Source organism: Triturus cristatus, chromosome 1_2, assembly GCF_964204655.1.
Source record: "Triturus cristatus chromosome 1_2, aTriCri1.1, whole genome shotgun sequence".
Classification (NCBI taxonomy): Eukaryota; Metazoa; Chordata; class Amphibia; order Caudata; family Salamandridae; genus Triturus; species Triturus cristatus.
Genome location: NC_140580.1, coordinates 858,091,003 through 858,110,893, shown reverse-complemented (window position 1 = coordinate 858,110,893; position 19,891 = coordinate 858,091,003). Strand labels below are relative to the sequence as shown.

The window sequence follows — 19,891 nt, the reverse complement described above, 5'->3', positions numbered from 1 at the left end:
TCACCTACCTGTAACGCCCCTAAATCTAGTATTTAGGGGCACCCTGAACCTTCCTTCCCCAGATTCCAGATTCCAAAATCCGAAGAAGAGCTAGAAGAAAGAAGACCTGCCCTGCAGCTGCTAAGAAGAGGAAGACACCAACTGCTTTGGCCCCAACCCTACCGGCCTGTCGACCCTCGAACCTGCTCCTGCTCCAACCCGGCATCTCTTGTGGCCAGCAACCTCACAAACCCCGGAGGACCTGGCTACCTTTTGACTCTAAGCCCCCTGGGACTACTTCTAATCCCTGGCAGCAGCCCGGAACCGCGAACCCAGCACACTCTGCACTCGCCAAGCCTGGCCTGTGCCAGAGTAAACAGAGACCACGCGGACGACCCCACGGCGACTGTGACCCCGAGTCCGGCACCCAAGGACCTCCCTCGACACTCCTAAAAAGGCCTGCAGCCTCAGAACCAGGTGCCCCCCCCACACAACCGCGATCAACAGAGGGTAAGATTTCCCGACACCAAAACGCACCCCGTCACCCGGCGCCCCCCTGTGCCCAATCCCGGGGTACCTACCTATCCTCCAACTACCCAATTTACCTCTCGAAGTAGTGGTGGCACCTGAAGAATCTTCGTCCCCGAGCTTGCAGCCTTTTCTAAACCGGAGATTTCCCATTGAAATCAATTGAGCGCCCGAAGGCTCAAAAGCACCCTGCACCCTGCCGCCCGAGTGGCCCTGGCAGTGCAACCTCTACACCTATCTACTTCCCCACTTGCCCTTGACCCTAAGCCCAGCTCCCACAGCCGCGTGGCCTGCTATTCAGCAGCCACCAACCAAGGCCCCCCTACCTCTCATAGGATAACATTGGGCCTAACTCTCTCTGCACCCGGCCGCCCTTGTGCCGCTGAGGGTGAACCAACTGTACCTACCTGACCCTGGGAGACCCTGAGTCTATGCCCAGAACCTTAACTCTGCCAGTCGAGTACTTACCTTTAAAACCGATAACTCAATTTTCTCCATAGGGTAACATTGACTGGCCTTTCCTGAAACTTCTTCTGTGAACTTTTCAAAACTTAAAATATTCACCAAAAAGCAGCCGAGTAACGACAACGAAAATACTCACCTGTTCTTAGGTGAGATCCCAGTGCTGGATCTTGGTGCCCAGCACGGACTCTAAAAAATACTTACAACTGTACTTAACCAGTAACCCAATTTTCTTCCATAGGAAATCATTGACTGTTTTTCTGCGAAATTTCTTCTAAGTGTCAATTTCTGCAATCTTTAAATATCTTTAAAAATCGTATAATATCTGAAAACGTAATTACTTACATGTTTTGGATAAAGGTCCCAGTACTGAGTCTACGCACCCAGTACTGGATTACAAAAGTAACGAGAACATACTATACCTGTAACTTGAATTTTCTGCCATAGGGAATCATTGACTGTTTTCTATGAAATATTTTCTAAGTGTCAACTTTTTAAAATAGCAAAATATTGTCTAAAAATCATCACAGTAATTAAGTCGACTTTTATCACTTGATTCCAAGTACTGACCCAGGACTGAATCTAGGATCCAGTCCTGGAATTCCAAAAGTAATCCTAAAAGTAATCTGTGGCAAATAACTTGAAACTTCCATTGAACTCAATGCATTATTGTGTTTAGAATTGTGTTGCCTTTTGCAACCACTTGTAACTTTCTACAAAAGTCAATTGCATATTGCAAAAGTAATTATATAAAGCATCTCATTCTGAGAAAGTATATTTTAATGCCTATTGTTGGTTCTAAAATAAAACAAGCATATATGTTTTATATATATCTATAAACCATTTGCCTAGAGTTCAGTTATTGAGTGTGTGAGACCATTTGCTGGCTGAGTGTGTGCAACAAATGCTTTACACTGTCCTCTGATACTGCCTTACTGCTCGACCAAGCTACCACTTTAGAGAGTAAGGTTATATCTAACTTTAGCCTCTGCCAAACCTCTGGGGACTGTGGACTCTGTACACCCTGTACCTATTTGGGAACAGTATATACAGAGCCACTTTCTCACACTTGGCAAATACGCCACGGCGCGCGTATACGGGAAAGGCAAGCGCCCGGGTGCAGTGCTAGCCCAGGTATTAAAGAAAAGGCGCAGACAAATACTCATCTTGGAACTCAAATCTGCTGAGGGAGAGACACTTTCTGATGAACTAGCAATTTCGGAGCGATTTAGACAATTCTACTCACAGCTTTACTCTACCCGCAGTGCAGGTACGGAGGAGGACATCCTAGACTACTTGACTTATATTAAGCTGCCATGGTTAACTAACATGCATCGGGAATTCTTGATGCGTCCCTTGGAGAAAGATGAAATACTTTTAGCGCTTGCGAGTATGAAACCAAATAGTGCCCCGGGCGTAGACGGGCTGACGGTTGCTTTTTACAAAGCATATTCGGACCTGCTCCGGCCGCACTTATCCACATTATTTGATGATTTGTGTGTCCGGTACTATGCCACCTTCGATGAGAGAGTCGATAATTGTTGCCATACTGAAACCGGGTAAACCCCCTGAGGAGTGCTCATCCTGTCGCCCACTCTCATTGCTTAATGTGGACACTAAAATCTTTCTGAAGATCTTGGCGAATAGGCTGGTCCCGTTGGTCCCCACGCCAGTTGCTCCAGAACAGGCGGGGTTTGTCCCCGGTCGCAACCTCACTTTTATAACTTAAGCACGGTATTTGGTGCACTCCAGCACACTAAACCGGACACCCCAGCAGTGGCGGTGTTTCTCGACATGGAGAAAGCCTTCAACTCAGTTGAATGGCCCTTCATGCGACAGGTGTTATCGAGAATGGGACTAGGGGAGGTATTCTTTCAGTTGCTGGGGGTGCTCTACTGGGAACCCACAGCCCGGATAAAAATTGGCAATCTGGTGACGGACCCGATGCGTATCACTAGGGGCACACGACGGGGCTGCCCGCTTTCTCCGATTCTCTATGCTCTGGTGGCAGAGCCTTTGGCATGTGCGCTCCGGGAGTATCGCCGATCTAAAGGTATGCGCATACCGGGTTACGAACTCATAGTCTCGACTTACGCGGACGACATGCTCCTGAATATAGGAGATCCCGAACAAAACCTCTCCTCTGTGCTACGGGAGGTGGTGCATTTCGGAGGGGTGTCTGGAATGCGGGTTAACTGGACAAAGTCTATTATATTTCCCCTCACTCCAACCACAACCCAGTTCGTACCTGAGTACCCGTTGCAATGGACGACGGACTCTGTGAGATACCTTGGTATCCAGATTCACTCGAACTCTGACGTTGTCTTTAGGGAAAACTATGGCGTTCTAGTGAGCAAACTGGAAGATGAGGTTGAGAGATGGGTCCGGTTACCACTCTCCCTCCTAGGCAGGGTCTCCGTAATGAAAATGGTAGTACTTCCTCACTTCCTGTTTCTTTTTAATAATATCCCATTGGTTCTTCCAACTGCATTTTTTAAGAGACTCACAACATTGATGATCAAATTGGCATGGGCCGGCAAACAACAGAGGGTCAGATGGCAAATACTCACGTTGCCTTATCACATGGGAGGACTGGGGACACCCGACCTAGAATTGTATTACAGAGCGGCACAGAGTGCGCATGCTTTCCACTGGATACACGGCCACCAGGACGTCCCGTACTTGTACATTGCAAGGGCAGTGACTTCGACTCGCCCATTGCCGATGATGCTTTTTTCCCCCCTGATCGTAGGACGAGTATTCTTGACTCTGTCAATACGACAGTGCACGCATGGCACTACCTCTTAAAGTTACAGGCCGGAGTAATCCTGTACTCTCTGCTAGCTCCGCTGGACTGGTGCCTTTGGTTGCCCCCATGTAGAGATGGGGGAGTTGTCTGTGCGCTTAACTCACTGAAGATTGGTCCATTGGTGATCTGTTTGCGGAAGCGCTGCGAAAAGCTGGGATGATCTGGACATTGGGGACGCAATACCCACCCTACTTACAAAATACTAATTTCTTAGAACCAGGCATGCGATGCTTCAGATACTAGGGGAAGACTTGGCGGAACCACCAGAGCTGCCCGCCCTTTCTTATGTTATAAAAGCCGGTGAACCGACGAGAATAGTTTCTAAACTCTACAAGCTAACCATGTCTTATAGAGAGAACTATTTTACCAAGGTCTGCCTGGCATGGCTAAAACATCTAGGGCCTCATGTAGGTAGCATACCAGTTACCACTTCTAAAATACCGAACGATACCGAATCGGTATTTTAGAAGTGGTAACTGGTATGTAGGTAATGAGTCGGTATTTTTTACCGAATCGTTACTAGTCGGTAATTACCGAATCGGTATTTACCGATTCGGTAATGAGGCATACCTTCCCATTGATGGGAAGGTATGCCTCATTACCGAATCGGTAAATACCGATTCGGTAATGGGGGGAACACATACAAGGGTGGCAGGGTGTCACATTGACACCCTGTTGCACCCCTGATTCGGCCATGTGTGCACATGTGGCACACATACATGCCCTAAGGGCATGTATGTATGCCACATTGCACACTGCTACGCGCGTAAAAATGCATTTACACATACATTCATTATTTACCACCAACTATAAGTTGGTGGTAAATACCGACTCTTAAACACACACACACACTCCCCCTACATCTCGATTTTGCTTTCGGAATTTACGGAATCGGTAAAATTACCGATTCGGAAAAGTTACCGATTCGGTAACATTACCAATTCGGTATTTTTACCGAATCGGTAATTTTACCGATTCGGTAAATTCCGAAAGCAAAATTTGTACCCCTACATACCAATGGCCAAAATACCGGTCGGTAACGGTATAATTACCGAAAATCGGCCGTTACCGACCGGTATTTGGCTACCTACATGAGGCCCTTAGAGAGGGAAATAGATGACGCAATGTGGACGTATTGCTGCACCAGCACAAAACGGATCTCCCTTATTGGTAGACACAGGCTGATCCACTTCAAGTATCTCAATAGGGACTACTACACCCCGTAAAGGTTATGCAGATACGGTTTACGGGAAGAGTCGAAGTGTGAGCGCTGTAACGAGCAGGTGGCTGATTTTATGCCTATGGCGTGGTTTTGCCTGTGGATTGCGAGGTTTTGGAAACAAGTCTTTGCCGAAGTGGCAGCCATAACTGGGCAGGCAATTGTGCCGAAACCGGCCCTTGCTCTCCTGGGTTACTCTAATTTCATACCTAAAGAGGTGCGCAAATTAGTCGACATGGGCCTGATATTGGCAAAGCGCAGAGTTGTGATATGCTGGTTGAAAGGACCGCTCTCTACTACAGCTCAGTGGGCAAATGATATGCTGTACTGCAGCACCCAAACTGAGAACTACAGTGAACTCCTCCCTCCCCGCAATAGACCTAAGAATTTCTGGTCCCTATACCATACATATAGAACTACCAAAGACAGTGGTGCTGTCTCCACAGGCGATTAATGTCCAGAAAAGGGAGCCCCCGACTCAGACGATTAGCACTGTATCCGTTTACTCAGAAGGGGGCAAAAGATATAAGGTGTGCTGTGAGGGGGCGCTGGACTGTGTGCTACTCCATAATTCATAGGGGTCTTCTGTTGTTAGATCAGCGACGCATGTTACATCCAAGGCCAAATGGGAGATGGGGAGCGATGCAGACAAGTCCTGGAATTATTCTTGTCTACCTTAATGTTTACATTTATGATGTACGAATACTGCATAACACTGTAATTGCTATATCATGTAAATTGGGAAAGTGTCCTCTGTTTACTGTTCTGCTAAAGAGCTGAAGGCTTATAATAAAATAAACAAATACATTTTTAAGTGATCTAATTGAAAGGGTCTTGGTAGAATACAATTCCCAGCATGCATCATAAGTATTTACAAACTGTGCAGCCCACTTTGGGTTAAAGAACCAATCAAAAGCGTGCAAAGTAAATTGAATAAAAGAGCAAATGCGACTTCACTTTCAAGCAGCAGCCTATGATTAAGGGGCAGAAGGCTCTGAAACACATCAGGCAAGGCACCAATATTCACCTTGATGTTGGGACGATTGATATCCTTGAAAGCAGGATGGTTGATCTGCAGCTGGTGCGTCCTGGAAGCTTTAGGGCAATTGGTGATAAACACATATATAGATAAAGATAGAAACGCATGAAAAGATATAAAGATATATACATAGAATACCACAGATTATTATGACCACTGGAGACTTGAATGTGCACACGCACATTCACACACCACAATGCCAATAATCAGAGAAAATACATCACCAGCTGCAATAACTTCATCTTAGCCCACACCAGACTGAGGGATTCACTGCCAGGGTCAAGAGACTCAGCAAGCCAGGAACTGCCGCGCTGAATAAGACACGTCCGTTCTTCAGGTCCAGAATCGCGCTTTCCAAGTCAACAGACCGCAGTTTTAAAATCTCAATGCACCACACGTTTCCAAGAAAACCTAATCTGCACCAAGGAAACTTATTGGAGTTGGCCGATCTCCCACAAGCATTCCAAAGGCAAAGGAGTTCTCACATATTCTTCTGCGCTCCCATATGCTCCAGCCCCTTATCTTAGTAAAGCTTGAGAAAGTAGAAAACCTCTCCAAAGTACAGAAAACAATCTTGAATATGAATAACCTAAAATAACATGAGTTATCTGGGGCATGTTTGTGTGTGCAAAGCTCATGCTAGACACAATGGCAGGAGGGCATGTCAAAGCCAATAGTAGAAACTTCATAGAACTTCCCATTGTACAACATAATGCAAATTTGAGCACCACTGCATATAACACTACACTCTGAGACAGATAAGTACATGCCTCACCTTTCTCACTCATGCTTTCAAACGCACATCCCCAATGTTCTGTTCCTGGCAAGGCTGTAAAAAGCAATCACTCCCACTCTGAAGCTACAAGGAGACACGAAATAAAACCTCAAGGCAAAGTGCACATACAGGAAACATGATGTCGTACATCAGGCTAGAGTAAAGTAAAACACCTAAAGTCATTTAAAACAATGGTAGCCAAAGGTCATCACTTGGTCCCAATGTATGGGAGTGCCTCTGGCACTACAGTAGGGAATGTCCCCGTACGTTTGACAACATTTGGGGTAGCTGAACACACTATAGGGGGTCTTGAAGGGTCAGGGGAGATGTGGGAGGGAAGGTCCTGGGTTGCTCCAAATGGGACCGATCCGAGGGAATATGCTGTACGGTACTTGTGGTGCATAAGTCCTGCCTGAAGCAGACCACTATGGAAAAAAATGAAATGTTAATGCCTCACGCGAGTGGCTTATTGCATTTGCTTTTCATTCGTACTGAAAAGCTGTGAACTGAACAACTGCTAAGTAAAAAGATTATAAGAACATTATATATATATATATATATATATATATATATATATATATATATATATATATATATCTGAACGCTGATATACGGAAGTCTGGAGCTTCTCACGTGGCGGTCCTGGACGGGCTCCGTTTCCCTTGTATTCCACACGCACACCTTCGTAGTACCGAAAGAAAATCCAGGACTCTCAGGATTTGTTTAGAAAAGGATTTATTGGGCTGTGTCACGCCTCACCAACGCGTTTCGCTAGATAGCTTTTTCACGGTATGGCGGCAGTCTCATTTTCCTTGTTTACATACTGCCTCAAAGGGCTGACATAAAAGTAGGACTGAATTGATACACTGATCTTATGTTGTATGTACAGGCGCCATCTTGGCATGTTGTTAACTAAAGCGGAATTAATGCGCATTTATAGAGAAACAACAGCATAACGAGGGTCATAGATGAAATATTATGACCTTGTTACAAAACCAAAATAATAGCACAACATTTTATATTCACAATGTAATATGCTCACAGTTATTTGAAAATTGAGTTCATTATCAGTCACTGTTTGTCAATAAAGCATTGTTGACATGTTTGAATTTCATGCCCAAGTGGGCTTTAGTTACACTAGATCACAATGCCACTAAAAATTTTTTTTGTTGAACACAATTTGAAATAAAGCTATTTCTAACTTTAAATTCAATAACGTAATTAAGTTGTGTACGATTAAACAACCTATTCAGTAAGTGGTACTCTAATTATCTTAACACAATTGCACTTAAAAAACGATATCCTTCATATAATCAACAAATAGTGCTGTGGACTTGTGGCATATGTGATTATGTTCTTTCAATGTTGTTACTGTCCTATTGGCTAAAGTCTCGCCCAAGTGGGCCGAAGTGACATTGAGCTCATTATCTGTGCAAATTTATATCAATTGCCGTCGAAATCTCTTAGACCATTCATTTTAACAATTTTAACATTGTCCTACATTATAGGAAAATAGAGGCATTCACCGCATTAAAATTCATTTTAACTGTACAGGCTAAGATCCCTTATCCTGAAATAGTGCTAAATATATAAAAAAAAAACCATACAAAAATATACGTGTTAATAGCAAGATAACATCTAAAAAAGCAGAAAATAGAACAGCACATGATTCTTACAACTATTATTTTATCATAGGTGTACAGCCATTTCTTCACTCGAATTAAGTCCCTCGGGCATCATAGTATCGAAATCGATTATGTATCTTGATTCAAGACGTCTTAAAAGGCGCTGTCTGTCACCTTCTCTGTCTTGCCGTACAATTGCATCTATAACGACATAGGATAAAAGTTTTTCATTTTGCCCATGTACCTCAAAGAAATGACGGGCTACAGGGTACTGCACGTCATGTTTTTTAATCGCGCGTAGATGTTCTAGGACTCTCTTCTTGGCTGGATGTATTGAACTACCGATATACAATTTACCACATGGGCAGATTAAACAGTACACACAATAATCGGTTTTGCAACCGAAATTCCCTCTGATTTCAAAATCTCTCTTGTTGCCTGATACTCTGAATTTTTTGCAATCTACACTTTGGGCACACGCCTTACATCGTTTACAAGTAACAAAACCACTTGTTCTCGATTGTAGACCAGTATTAGTGGCAGTGATCATATTATTACACAATTCATCTTTCAAGGAATGACATCTGCGAAAAGTTATCTGTGGTGAATCATTTAAATATTCACTAAGAATCAAATCACTTTTTAAAATATGTCAACTTCTCTCAAAAAGTTTCCTAATATGAAAAGCATTTTTTGAAAAAGTGGTAATGAATCTGACAGAATCTTTAGATTCAAGTAATACAGGTTTGGAGTGTAAAAGATTAGATCTTATTAATAAGTCTGCCTTGGTGATTGCTTGTTTAATTATCTTATCAGAGTAACCACGTTGTTTGAATCTTATGCTCATTACAATTTTCTCTTGTTCATATTCTTCAGTAGTGCTACAATTGCGCTTAGCTCTGATTAGTTCCCCATAGGGGATACTTCGAATCAGGCTAGATGGATGAGCGCTTTGAGCATTAAGTAAGCTGTTCCCGGCTGTTTGCTTTCTGTGCAACTTTGTAATCAATGAGTTGTTGAAAACCAAAATCTCCACATCCAAAAATACAATCATAGACTCACTAATTTGGGAGGTGAATTGTAAGTTCTTGTCATTATTGTTAAGAGAGTCAATAAAGGTTAAAACTGACTCTTCATCACCTTTCCAAATTAAAAATATGTCGTCTATGAACCTGGCCCATATGACGATCTTATCTTCCTGATCTTCCCAATTTTGGGACAGTATGTAAACAAGGAAAATGAGACTGCCGCCATACCGTGAAAAAGCTATCTAGCGAAACGCGTTGGTGAGGCGTGACACAGCCCAATAAATCCTTTTCTAAACAAATCCTGAGAGTCCTGGATTTTCTTTCGGTACTACGAAGGTGTGCGTGTGGAATATATATATATATATATATATATATATATATATATATATATATATATATATATATATATATATATATAATCTAGATAGTTATAGTCAGGACCGAGTTCCCATAGGAAATTTGAAAATTCTATTTTGAATAACTTTGGCGCCGGTTGACGAATCCTCGCGAATTTTTCAAAACTAATGGGGCACTCCGCTCAGCTCCTACCCTGAAAGTCTCGGGGTGATTCGTCAAGCGGGGGCTGAGAAAAAAGGGGTTCTCAAAACGCGCTTTCCCCATGCATTTTCCCATAGGACCTTTAGTCGAAGGTACAGCCCGAACGGCTGAACAGAATTACTTGAAATTTGGCAGAGGTAGTCCTCAGGTCAGGCATGTGCCTTTTGCATATATGGTGTCAATCTGTTCAGTAGTTTCTGAGAAAATTGCAGTTAAAAGTACATAAATATCTATAGGCGCGCACCGTGCGCGCACCGTGCCGTGCACGAGCGTAATTCTGATTGGTGGTTAGATGTCAGTCAACATTCGAATCGGTCGAAATAAGGAAGTGTCGGACGCCATTTTGTGTGTGGCAGTGAAAAACAAAGGTGGAGAACGTGAAAAGGGGGCAGGGTAGAGAGTTCCTGAAGGACCCCGAAGGGTGAAAAAAACATTTAATTTTTTTTTTCAAAAAATCGCGGGGTGCGCGCACGGAGAAAAACCCTTAAAAAAAAAAAACATTTGAAACGAGCTATTCCATATTACAGGATACAGTCAATCTATAACTATATAGATAGGTAGTTTATTGTAAAATAAATATATAAAAAATATAATAATACATACATAAATTAGCATTTAAAAAACATTACAAATTTCCTTAAAAAACCATAGGTTTCACACACGTTATAGTTAGAAATTAGCATTTAAAAAACCTTGCAAATTCACTTAAAAAACCATAGGTTTCACACACGTTATAGTTAGGAATTAGCATTTTAAAAACCTTGCAAATTCACTGAAAAAAACATAGGTTTCACACATGTTATAGTTAGCTGGACATTTCACTCGTAAAAAACCATTGAAATTCCCCCGTTATAGTTAGTTCTGCTAAATATAACTCGCGTGACCGCAATCCACTGCTGATGATGTCACATATTACATCACTGTATTCACTAAGATAATGTTAATAAGTCAGTTATACAATTAATTTTACAAAAAAAAACATCCATTTAGACACTTACTTACCCATTTATTCTTCCATTAACCTTTAGATATACATATATAAAAAATATTTATTTTTCAGAAAGACACAGATTCACTGGATGATGTCATCAGTGATGTAATTTGAGATGTCATGAGTGATGTAATATTTCAATGGTTTTTTACGAGTGAAATGTCCAGCTAACTATAACATGTGTGAAACCTATGGTTTTTTCAGTGAATATATATATATATATATATATATATATATATATATATATATATATCTCCACAAGCTGGCCCACTTGGTTGACGCTGGCGCTCTTGAACTGGGGGCGGTGCGTTTTCGTCCGGCAGAGCCACGCCGGTAAAAATGAACAGAGGTTCGCCTTACGGCAAGAAAGGAACGCACTCGCTCAATTACAGGAATTGAAGCGGATTTATTATCAGATGTTAACTGCCAGTTAACATCTGATAATAAATCGGCTTCAATTCCTGCAATCGAGTGAGTGCGTTCCTTTCTTCCCGTAAGGCGAACCCCTGTTCATTTTTACCGGCGTGGCTCTGCCGGACGAAAACGCACCTTGGGTATGATATATAGAATACTTTAAACCAGGTTTTTCTATCTGTTGTAAGGGTGGTTTTTAACAGTCTGCGCGGCAGGGTTCAAGCGGCTGCTGTCAAGCTACACGGAGTAGGCATGAAGCCTTGGTTTCACTGCCAATGTTAGTGAATGGCATAGTAGATGCTGCATTACACAAGTGGCATTTACCTTTTCATAGCAAACACAAGGATATGATGAACGGAGCGCTGAAACTTTTCAGACACTCACCCCCGAGTCACAGATCTGGGTTGAATCCATCATTGTTCTTTAGCTCACTTTGCTTTGTTCACCCTATGTTGGCAGGGTATGCCCGGACATGGGTCCTTTGCTCACTTTGCCACTGGATTCAAGCTAGCCTGGCTGATAAGAGGTATTACCCCAAAACCAGTCCCAGGATGCTTGTTTCCGGTCGAGTGAAGACCTGGCTTGTCAGTTCGGGCTGGGCTGTTCCAATGAGGCACACGGTCAAGACTGATTTGCAAATAGCTGTATCTGAACTGGGGTGGCAAAGTGAGCTAAAGAGGGATGATGGATTCAACCCAGATCTGTGACTGGAGGTGAGTGTCTGAAAAGTTTCAGCACTCCGTCCATCATCTCCTTGTGTTTGATTTACCTTTTCATGCTGAGGTTTACTTCTGAACCCTTTACTATGACCTTATAGGAAAGTTAAATCTGGCAATCGTTTTTCAAGCCAATTGATACATGTTTTAGGGGTCAGAGCACATATTTTGTGCACTGGATAGCAGTGTCCTAGTGATGGAGTTCAAGGGTTACCAGCAGGTTAATCCTCAAAAATGGAAAACTGGGTTGACCTGCCCCAAAAGGGATCACTTTGCAAAAGTTATTAATAAAGGATTCTCTCCCTTTCCTATGAAATAGCCGTCACCCCATTAAAATAGGTTCCATATTGAAGTCCCATATTAAAATAAGAAGGTATTACCATTGTTCTTGTATTTCAATTTTTTTTTTAGTTTCAACTAAAAAGAAAAGTAAAAAAATAAATTGGGCTATTTTTTAACCTTAATGCTGTTGGTGAGCCCTTCTTTAGGTATGGTTCTGTTAGACCATTGTTGGCCAATTGTTGTCAATTAAAAATTTCAATCATGTGGCTGGTTGACCATTATCGAGTTTTGTTCCTGTCGGTGGGCCATAGTAGGGATACCTACATGCAGACAATTATTTGAGCATTGATCCTACAACTGGACCATTTCGGTGGCATAATCCTGCAAATTACCCATTACTGAGCAACAGTCCTGTCAGCTGGCATTGAGCTGTAACTAGTAATTACAGTAATGAGGTACATTTTCATGGTCTCAAATCCTGAGCTGCAGAGTTTAAAGAGGTCATTCTGGATTGCATCCTTTTTGACGTGAAGCAACATAGGTGAACTGAATTTCGTGTCTTTCCACCAATGAATGGAGAATTGTGATTATTGTACTGTGTGAAATGGCTGTGTGCTAATAGTGTTGCACCTGAATTAAGCATCTCAGTGTAGGACATCACTACTTTTCATAGTTACCTTCTAATTTATGTTTATTTTCTTTTATAGGGAAGAGAATCTGATACCTTACTCTCCAGACCTGCAGATCCATGCTGAGCGCTTCATCAACTACAACCAAACTGTGTCCAACATGCTGGGGATTTACACAGCTCCCTCTGGTCTTGAATCCACCTGTCTGGTGAGTACTAAGCTTGAACTGATTGGGAGCTCCGTTCATCGGCTTCTTTCAATCCGAAATCTTTCAGTGGATTTTTTGGGGAGAAAAATCTAGATTCAGCGAGATCTGAATGGCACTCTGGGTGGTGAAACCTGAGCAGTACTTTACCGCCTGGACTCAAAACAAATTGTTTGAATGAGGGGATATAAATACCACCATGGTTGGGAAAGGGCCTGGTGTAACTGAGATAATAGTGTTGAGACATTTTCAGCACATCCAAAACGATGTTATGCTGTTTGGCCTGATGAGCCTGTTGAACCTACCCACATATTGGCTTTTGATATACCTATTCCTCCTCCTGATTCCTCTTTTCACCTTTAATGTGATTTCCCCCTGCCCCCCCATGCCACCCATGTCTGTTGTCAGACCCTTTCCATGTCTAGCATCTGCGCCAATCCCATGTTTTATATCATCCCCTCCCTTATATCCATCCCCTCCCTTGTTGGAATGGAGCACGCTCTGTTATCAATGAGGGAGAGGTGTAATGAAACGGCCAGAGCGGATGACTCCGGAGCGCGGGGCTCACGGTTCAGTCGCTGGTGCCAGCTCAGCATAATGTGACTCTGGGTAATAGCTCACTTAATCTCCCGGACGACCCCCAGTCCCTTAAAAATTCAACCTACAGGAGGTGCCTTCACTTCCTCCGAGTCTGATTCAACAGTTCACTGAACATCCACTTCAGTACCAAAGGACAAGGGTCACGATGGATCGGTTATGGCCACACCGGCACCGAAACAAAAACATTCTTCGGCTCCAAAATGCTACACGTTCGGACCGAAAACTCCACCAGAACCAACCTTTGATGGTATGCAGGAACGGTTCGGTCCGAAACAGAAAACACTGCAAATTCAAACTGGAACCAAAGATCCAATTCTTCGAAAGCCTCATTCTTCTAAAAGACAATTAACTTTTGAAGAGGCCATAGACATTCCTTTACAAACTCCTAGGAAGAAGAAAAAAAGGACATTGCTATTAGCCCTTTGCATATTCCCTTACCTACGTCACCAAATACACCTACACCACCGCCACCAGCCACTCCACCACCTGATTCACCACAACATTCTGAGGGTGGCTATATATCTCTTCATTCACCCATAATAGATGAGAAGAATATCATACCAGAGGGCATACATCCTGGGGATGCTTGGGATGTATATGACATAGAGCCACAAGGGGATATATAGCCAGAGCTGCAATTTTTCATAATGTGCCTTTACATAAAGACCCCATGGAAGATTACTTTATTTATGAAACATTCTGCACTGCTCAAGGGGGGTCACAATATTTGCCAATCCTTAAAGAAATGTTGTGTCATGTAGATGACATTTTTAAAGACCCTGTCAAGACACAAATTATTACACTGAGTGGATAAAAAGTACAAGGCTGCACCATCTGATCTTACATACATCAGGGGACAGTTAACACCAGGTTTCCTAAAAGTGGCCAATGCACTCAAAAGAGCAAACTCCCAGACAATTGGGGATGCATTCTCCTCCCCATCCCCCCCCCCCCCCCCCCAAGAAAAAGAATCAGAGCTCATTGATGCCTTTGGGGAAAAAAAAGCTGCACCATCTGCAAATCATTGGCGTATTTGGCAACAGCCACGCCTTTTTAGCTAGATACGACAGGGCACATTGGGACGAGATGGAGTAGCCCCTCAAACATGTCTCTGAACGATGTAAAAAAAAGGGGTTTTGAAATTGTTAATGAGGGAAAACTCCTCACTAACAATTCAATTAAGTGTGCACTAGACCCAGCAGACACTGCAGCCTGAGGTATAAACACCAGTGTCCTTTTAAGTAGACCTGCTCTGCTGTGTGTCTCCGGTTTCAAACCTGAAGTGCAACAAACAATTCTCAATCTCCCATTTGACAAAGAGCACCTGTTCGGTCCTCGGGTGGACACAGCGCTTGAGAAAAATGTCTTGCTGTAAGGCTTTTAACGCTCCTAATGACGCAGACCATTCTGTGCCAGGTGACCTAAAGTTAATCCCAGCTCTTTATGTATGTCCTACCGCCAAGAAGACGGGATAAAGAATTGGAAACTTAGGCAGCCTTTTGGAATGTTGGAGCATAGCCTCGGTGCAGACAGATAGGTGTATACATCTGCTCTTCCTGGTTTAAAAAAATGACTTTATTCCCTTTCATCAGCTTGGGGAATTGAGGAGACCTCAGAATAGAAGTAGAAGAGTCACTATGTCGAGTGTAGGAAGTTGCCCCTTTTTGCATGGTTACTCCCTAACTTTTTGCCAGATACATGGTGCCAACCAGACTGAGTGTGCCCTGGGTCCCTGCCGATCATGTTCGCAGAGCCTGTGTTCTTTCCCAAAACGGTACCACAATTGGCACACGTGTAACTCCCTTGTAAAAGGTACTTCTGGTACCAAGGGCCTTGTGACCAGGGAGGGCCTCCGAGGGCTGCAGCATGTATTATGCCACCCTCAGAGACCCCTCTACTGAACACCCATGCACTGACCTTGCAGGCTGCGTGTTTTGGTGCAGACTAAACTCGAGTCGACCTGGCAACCATCCCCGGGTGCCATGCCCCCCAACACTGCCTGTGGCATGGGTAAGTCACCCCTCTAGCAAGCCTTCCAACCCTAAGGGCAGGGTGCACCATACCACTGGTGAGGGCATAGCTACATGAGCAATATGCTCCTACAGGGTCTGTGCCATGCACAAGCATTGTACATGCAATGAAGCATTTGAGTATAGGCGCTGGGAGTTTGTCATTACGAACTCCACAGCCCCAGGATTACTCCACTGAAAACTGGGAAGTTTGGTGCCAAACTTCTCAGCACATTCAACCCTCACTGATGCCAGTGTGAGATTTAATGTAAAATGCACTCAGAGGGCATCTTAGAGATGACGCATTGAAAAAAGATTAACCCTGGTGTGGTTCCTGACTGGCTACCAGCCATCTGCCAACACCAGACAGGTTTCTGGAACCCTGGGTAGAGAGCCTCCGCTCTCCAAGTCCTGAAACAAAGCTCATCCTGGGCAGAGGTGTAATGCATCCTTCCCTAGGATAGGCAGGGTCCATGAAGGGGAAGCTTCAAACGCCTACCACCTTTGTTAGCTACCCCCAGCCTTTTGCTGCTATCCGCAATTGGCCCCCACTTTGGGTGGGAGAATCGACTGGAAAACCTACTCAGGAAAGGAGGTGTGCCCGCCTTTGCCAACTTCACCCCTCAGGTTGGGAAGGTGAAGTGAAGCACACATCTCAGTCCCCTCCATCTTGAAGGTGAAGGGAAGAGGTCTATGCCCCTTCCCACTGGAGGGTGGCATAATGGGGGGTGTAGACACCCCAGGGAAGGAACCCATTGGTCCCGACTTGCACATCCCTGTAACACCCCTAAATCTAGTATTTAGGGACACCATTGAACCATGCCTCTTGAGATCCAACAAGAAGTACCTAAGGGCCGTGCTGCAGTGAAGAGGAAGACGACAACTACTTTGGCCCCGCCCTACCAGCCTGTGTCCCGCATCGGAACTCCTGCAAGCTGAACCCGGCGTGTCCTGCAGCCAACAGCCTCCAGAAACCCTGGGGACCTGCCCTGCCTATAAAAACAGTCTGATGTCCCATGGACACCATATTTGTCCAGCAACAAGCACCAGCCCAGACACTGGATCAGGACGGAACTGTATGTCTGCAGCCACTCTGCACCTGTCGCCTACGGCCTGAGTACTAGTGGCCCAACACTACAGAGAAGTCCCCCCGGCGATTCTGACCTGGGATCCAGCGTTGGATGACTTCTTCAGTTCTTCACCTCGACGCCTACGGCCTTAACTTGAAGGGTCCCCCGACCGCATCTGGTGGGTAAAACGCAACACGAAAAGACACCCCTGCACCTGCAGCCCTCTGGCCTTGGGGTGCCCGGCCAATGGTGTCTCTGTGTCCGGCAGCCCTCCAACCTCACCTTCTGGTCACTGGGCCTCTTCTCCAAGCCTCCTGTTCCGAGCATGCAGCATTTTTCCGTGACCGACATCCTCCATTGAGTTGCATTGGGATCCCACTGCCACTTAGTGCACTGCAGCCTGCCGTCCGAATGCCACTGGAGGTGCGCTTTTGGTGCCTACTTGTGGCCCACTTGTGCCTACCTTTGATCCCTGGGCCCTGACCCAGCAACCTGCGACTGGTGCTCTTCAGAGTACCCCCTGTCTCCTTAGCACTACATTGGCCCCAATTTCTCCTTTGACCTCCGCACGCGGCTGCCACTGTGTCGCTGATGGTGCACTCTATTTACTTACCTGACACCTGCCCTGTGTAAGTGCTACCAGCCCGATACTGAACTTCAAAACGGAGTACTTACCTGTAAGTCACTAACCTTGTTTTCCTCCATAGGAATACATTGAACTGTAACGTTACATTGCATTGCATATCTTTGTCCTTGCAAAGTCTAAAAAACTATTTTATTGAGTTACAGAAAGCTTTCTTTAAACTGTATTTACTGCATTTACAAAACCATATCACATTCTTGAAAAGTATTGCCAGTTTTACCAACTAAAAAAAAACTTACCTGCAGTAAGTGATTCTTGGTTCTAGTAATAAAACAACAAAGTATCTACTTTTTATTCTAACAATTGGTCTGAATTCAGTCTTTAAGTGTTTGACATAATTTTTTGCCTGAGTGTGTACAATAAATGCTTAACACTACCGTCTGATAAGCCTAACTGCACAGCCGAGCTACTATTAAATTAAGTAAGGTTCTATCTACTTATACCTCTGCCATACCTTTAGGGACTCCCTGGACTCTGTGCACACTATCCATCTTTTGGCATAGTATATACAGAGCCAGCTACCTGCAGCGAGTAATTGCTACTTTATTATTTTCAGGTACCCCTAAATGCTGACCTCTTATGTGATTATGTTTTTGTGTGTTGATGTAACATGTTGTAGTGTGTTAGTGATGTTTCTTTTTTCTTTCTCAGGTGGTGGCATATGGCTTGGATATTTACCAGACCCGGGTTTACCCATCCAAGCAGTTTGATGTCTTGAAGGATGACTACGACTACATCCTCATCAGTAGCGTCCTCTTTGGACTTATCTTCGCTACAATGATCACAAAACGATTGGCTCAGGTCAAGTTGCTGAATCGAGCTTGGAGGTAGAAACGTGCAAAGGTGCAGGAGAGGGCAGAGGAATGTTGCCATAGGAAATATTTCTAAAATGTGATGCAGCATTCCTCGCTAATAGGAGGAGACCAGAACAGAAAAAACAGCTTATGTTGTCGACCTCCCCTCACCTCTGCCAAGCATCTCTTCCTGTTAACAGCCTGGGGAAAGAATTTCAGTGCCATGAAGAATGTACTCAAGGGACTGAGTTTCACAAGCATGCTTGAAGGCATGGGAGATTCTGTGGTCAAGATTGTCCCCTTCCTGCTTTGTCCAACTTGAAAACTACAAGTCTTACACTGTGTGGAGGAGGATGTGATTACATCAGGTCTCTACCTTATAATGTCATCAAAAACCATGTAAAATGGCTGATGCTCTGCAGTGACCATGTACGGTATATCCGTAGGCCCCAAGGGGAGCCAGACAACGACGATTCAAAGCTGGTTTTTTTTGCTGCTCTTGGATATTGTAAGCAACTACTAAGGACCTAAATGGCAGCCATATTCCAAAACATTGATGACAGTTACTATATTATCGAGGGGCTGGTCTTATTATTTATTTGAAAGTTCTTTAACTTTCAGCTTTTATTTTTTACATCTACTTCTGCAAACTATTGGCCCGCAAATTGTTTCTACAGGGACATGGCAGTGGAAGGGTGTTTAAATTGGTGGGGGTGTACTAAAGAGTGCATTTGAAGAAAGACGTTAAGGTAATGTGTTTATTTTCCTGGGGCATGCCTCATCGGAGGGAAAGATATGAAGAACTGCCATAAGATGTGAGCATGCCAGGTGTGTCTTTTCTATTTAGGCTAACACTATTAAATAGAGATTGGTTGAGACCTCATCTCAACGATAAGCAAGATTATCATCTTTACATATTCATTGCCTATGCACTCTCCACTTATTGGTGGATGTTAACCTCTTAATTCGACCACATCTGAAATTATCATCTTTATAAACACCTTTCTTTGAAATAGACTTTTATACTACACACCATGTTCATGTGGTTTGGTTGAAGATATTGCTGTAAATAACTCATGAACTAATTTTTTTGCTATCTGTGATCTTGAAGATTCAGATCAAGAACAAGTGGGAATAAATTAAAAGCTTAATTCTGATTTAAACTGCCTGTGTGAACTAAGTTTTTAGCTTTGGTGTGTTCGTCCTTCCTTCCCAATACCACATTACGAATTATATTGGGTGGTGTGGGAAGATAGGAATAGCGATTGTACTGGGAAATAGGTCTTCGGTGTGTGTAACTTATTCTATAGTTACACAAAACAGCCTTGATTTGTTGATGTGCCTTGATTTGTTGATGTGCCTTCAATGGCTTTCGAATCAGAACTTTGACTTAAGTTTAAATTCACTCCTTAAAACTTAGTCTGGAGTGGTGAATAAAGGGCACCAATGTCTCTTAAAGTGGAATCCCTACAAGTGGTTTACCAGTGCTGACCTTCACTGAAAGAATACAGCAAAT

At 43.7% G+C, this 19,891-nt stretch overlaps 1 protein-coding gene across 1 annotated transcript in view; it reads left to right on the top strand.

The window, feature by feature from the left end:
- The window catches only part of EMC1 (ER membrane protein complex subunit 1), a 281,531-nt gene extending 261,993 nt beyond the window's left edge, over window positions 1-19,538 (top strand). Inside the window, exons 22-23 of the mRNA XM_085609063.1 lie at window positions 13,133-13,262; window positions 18,233-19,538. Coding sequence (XP_085465189.1) covers window positions 13,133-13,262; window positions 18,233-18,412 — 310 coding nt within the window. The 3' untranslated portion in view covers window positions 18,413-19,538. The remainder of the gene's footprint in view (window positions 1-13,132; window positions 13,263-18,232) is intronic.
- The last annotated feature ends 353 nt before the right edge of the window (window positions 19,539-19,891 follow it).